Source organism: Atta cephalotes, assembly GCF_000143395.1.
Source record: "Atta cephalotes unplaced genomic scaffold scaffold00024, whole genome shotgun sequence".
NCBI classification, from domain to species: Eukaryota; Metazoa; Arthropoda; class Insecta; order Hymenoptera; family Formicidae; genus Atta; species Atta cephalotes.
Window position 1 is genome coordinate 3,483,335 of NW_012130088.1, and position 3,771 is coordinate 3,487,105.

The window sequence follows — 3,771 nt, forward strand, 5'->3', positions numbered from 1 at the left end:
TACTAAACCATCTATAGGAAAATGGCGGAAGCAAAGTTGTACACCTAATATAATAAAACATCTCCCAAAATAAGAAAGAGAGAATTTTCTAACTGATAACGAATTTCACTCTACACCTTTGAGTTCCTATAATAAAGCGCTAACTCTTCGTGATGGCGATGATTACTTCAAGCTGAACAAGCTGAAAGTTATTGTTACATACTGACCTAATAGCCGCAGGACACGAGGTATTCGCCCAGTTTTTCAACGACAGATGCGGCTTGCTGTGGTTGTATGGGGTCCTCGTACAGAGAGACAACTACGGCTTGCGTCGTCTTCATGCAATGGACGCCGACTTTGCCAAGTTTTGCCCTTATCACACGGTCCGTGCCCGACAAGTAGATGTACCTATTACCAGCTAAGGTAACCCCGGACGACGTCAGGATGTCTTGCTCTTCGAAACTCTGCACTAATTTCGCGAGTTCTTCTTTACTTACCTAGAAATAAAGAAAAATCTCTTGTACACAGCATATCATGCTTAAGCTACACGAAGATCGTTTCACATATGTATTATATATGTATCCCGGAAGTCATCTGGAAAAATTACGGCTTTCCTTATCGTAGAAGAATCATAATTATTCTAACACAAACAAATGAAAAAAACTTTTATTCGGTCAAAGCTGAATCTATGTCTGATAACATTTCTACATGAATTTACATGTATTTTTTAGTTCAGCAAAAAAGTTACTTGCTGATCTTGGAACGTAGGCCTAAAGCTGTAACAGCAATATCGCACTGTAATTATAATATAATGGCATTCTGTGTCAATTGTCGCATAATCATTTCTTATGGATCAGATATATAATATAAATACAAGAATTTTAATTTAAGACATAATATGTACTTTGTATAAATTCATCTTTTTAGAATTAATCATCAAAATTATACTATAATTAAAAGATTACAAAGTAGTATAATATAAATCTTATCTAATTATGATATAAATTTTTGCATGGAAAAAAATTTTCATTATATTTAAAAATTTTTACAATAATTACTTGAATCTACTATACAATGATTACCCATACAAACGTCTTAACATGGAATGCTAGAAATCCAGGTTCGATTCCCGACTGAGGTAATATTTTTCGTAATAAATTTATTTACAGATTTTCAATAAGATTTTCAATAATGCCAATTAAGCATCAAATTATTAAATTCCTAAGCAATTTAATTTGTAATATTGCTATGGTAGTTGCGTTTATAAGTCCGAAAAATTATTTCAGCGCATAATTCGAAGAGATGTGGTATTTGAAGACACTGGTAGTGTCTCGGCGCTAAGCTATGTACATAAATTCACATAAAATTATTTAAAGCACTCAAAATCCAGCTTCCGGTATGGGCATTGCTTTTTGCTGATTGTTATATTAATATAGACATTAAAAAATTCAATTACTCTATTACAAATGTAAAATATTATTTTCATACATATATTATACTGTACTTTTTATGTTATATTTGTACAATTCTAATAAATTTTTTTAGCCATCTTACAAGTGACAATTCGGATAATATAATAAAAATTTTCTAAGGAAGTAAAAGAAATTGATTATATTCCACCTGTAAGAAAATATAACTCAGGCAAAAGGTAATAGATGTAGAGTGGCCAGAGATAAATTAGTCGACAAGTATAAAAATAAAATTACATTTCACGGACTGTTGGAATTCTATCATGTTGACGGTTTAGGAAAGAATCTTGTTAAAGAATGTGGAAATCTCAGGTGCAGTTTCATGCCATGTATCATCGATGATTACTAATATTCAACTTTTGGCAAAAAATAAAATTTATTTAATGAATAACTATTTATCAAAATGATAATATTACAAAATAATATTATCTATTCTATTTGTAGTTATCATAATAGAAAGAATTTTATTAGTGTTTGAAGTCTTTTTTCTTGCTGAAAATTTATTAAAACAATTTCATTTATTTTATTATAGAGCTAAACAACGCAGATTTTATATGACTACGAAATAATCGGAATCTCTGGAAAGTGGGAAGCGACTTTTTACACATTAAACAAAACATATTTCTTTCAAACAAAAACCTGAACAAATACTTTTAAATTGTCCAATTATAAAACATTCGAAAGAATTTTTAATGATATATATGATGTATATTAAATTTACTTATAAGTTTACATTATAGTTGTTTATAAATAATTTATTGTATATATAATTAGTTGTTTATAAATAAGGTTATTTATAAATAATTTATTTAGATTAATAACGATTTTAAGAAAAAGTTTCCAAATAATTATAATCAAGAATATTTTTAAATTTCAAAACTGTATTTGAGAAATTACTACTCATTAGCAAATCTCAAAGCGATTTGTTACTTTTGGAAATCATAAAAGACAAAAAATATTGAAAAGTTAATAACATTATTTGTATTGTGTTACTATAGGTAAAGTATTTTAATAATTATAATAACATATTTATTCGCTAACAAGTATTGCGTATTTACTAAGCAGTATTTCTTGATTTTTTCAATATTATGTGCATTTATATACATTGGCATCATTGCAGATTCTATGCTAAATAATACTTATTATTTTCATTATTGCTTTAAAATTGGGATACATAAAAAGAACGATTAACTGAAAGCCTAATATTGAATATAGTCGAAGTGGAGTTATTGTACAAGTTAAGGTATATTAATTTATAAATTATAACGAATACTGATTAATGATTAATAATAATTTTAACATCTGAAAAAAAATTCTTTTCATACACCTGCTAATATTCCCACTATTATAGAAACTAAAAAGAAGCAAATTGAAGAAATTCTATGCACTGAAAGTGGACTAGTGCAATCTTTTGTAATCTTAAAAGGACATACTTCGACATAAAAAAGATTTTCATAAGTTTCGAAGATGTATTATACGAACAGTCACGTTTTTGAAAGCTTTAGATATTTGTTTTCAATTCACATATTAAATATTAATTATTCATGAATTACATCACGTCTGATTATTTATTCATATAAGTATATATAACATGAAAACAATATTCTAAATATTATTAATATTGCATCTAAAATAAATGCATAAATTAATTAAAAAGTGCAAGAGAGAGTAAATTAATAATAATTATTATTATTACATATTTATTATTATTACATATTTATTATTACATATTATTACATATTATTATTACATATTTTTCAATGTGACTTGTAGCATTAGGATGCTTTATATATTTTTTTCAAAATAATAATAAAATTATGAAAAAAATACCTATTAAATTATTCTAAATCACATTTAAAAATAATACGAATAATACAAATTTGGCCGTTTATTGGATCATAAATTATTTTATTAAATAGTAGTATTTTTTAAATCTATGCTCTAATAAAAATGCATGGAAATGTATAAAATAAATGACACAAATTTCAATTTTTTAATATAAGCACATAATATATTCAAGATTATTTTATAGAGTTAGATTGAAGATTATTATATAGAGTTAGATTGCGATGCATGAACTAGTTATAAATAAACAAAATATTATTATATTTTGTTCTATATCTTTAACTATCTTGTAATTAATTAGTGAATCGCAATGAAACTTTGCATAAATTACTTTGAATATTTAAAGAATTTTATTTTAAAAAATTTTTATTTTTAGCAATAAAAATAATAACAAATAAAAATAATAACAAATAAAATAAACGATTAAAATATGTTAATAAATAAAAATATAATCTTATTCATACAACTTTCATTTATA

At 25.3% G+C, this 3,771-nt stretch overlaps 1 protein-coding gene across 1 annotated transcript in view; it reads right to left on the reverse strand.

The window, feature by feature from the left end:
- Window positions 1–206: 206 nt before the first annotated feature.
- The window catches only part of LOC105620117 (profilin), an 11,188-nt gene continuing 7,623 nt past the window's right edge, over window positions 207–3,771 (reverse strand). Inside the window, exon 2 of the mRNA XM_012201623.1 lies at window positions 207–476. Within this exon, the coding sequence (XP_012057013.1) occupies window positions 207–476 (270 nt within the window). The remainder of the gene's footprint in view (window positions 477–3,771) is intronic.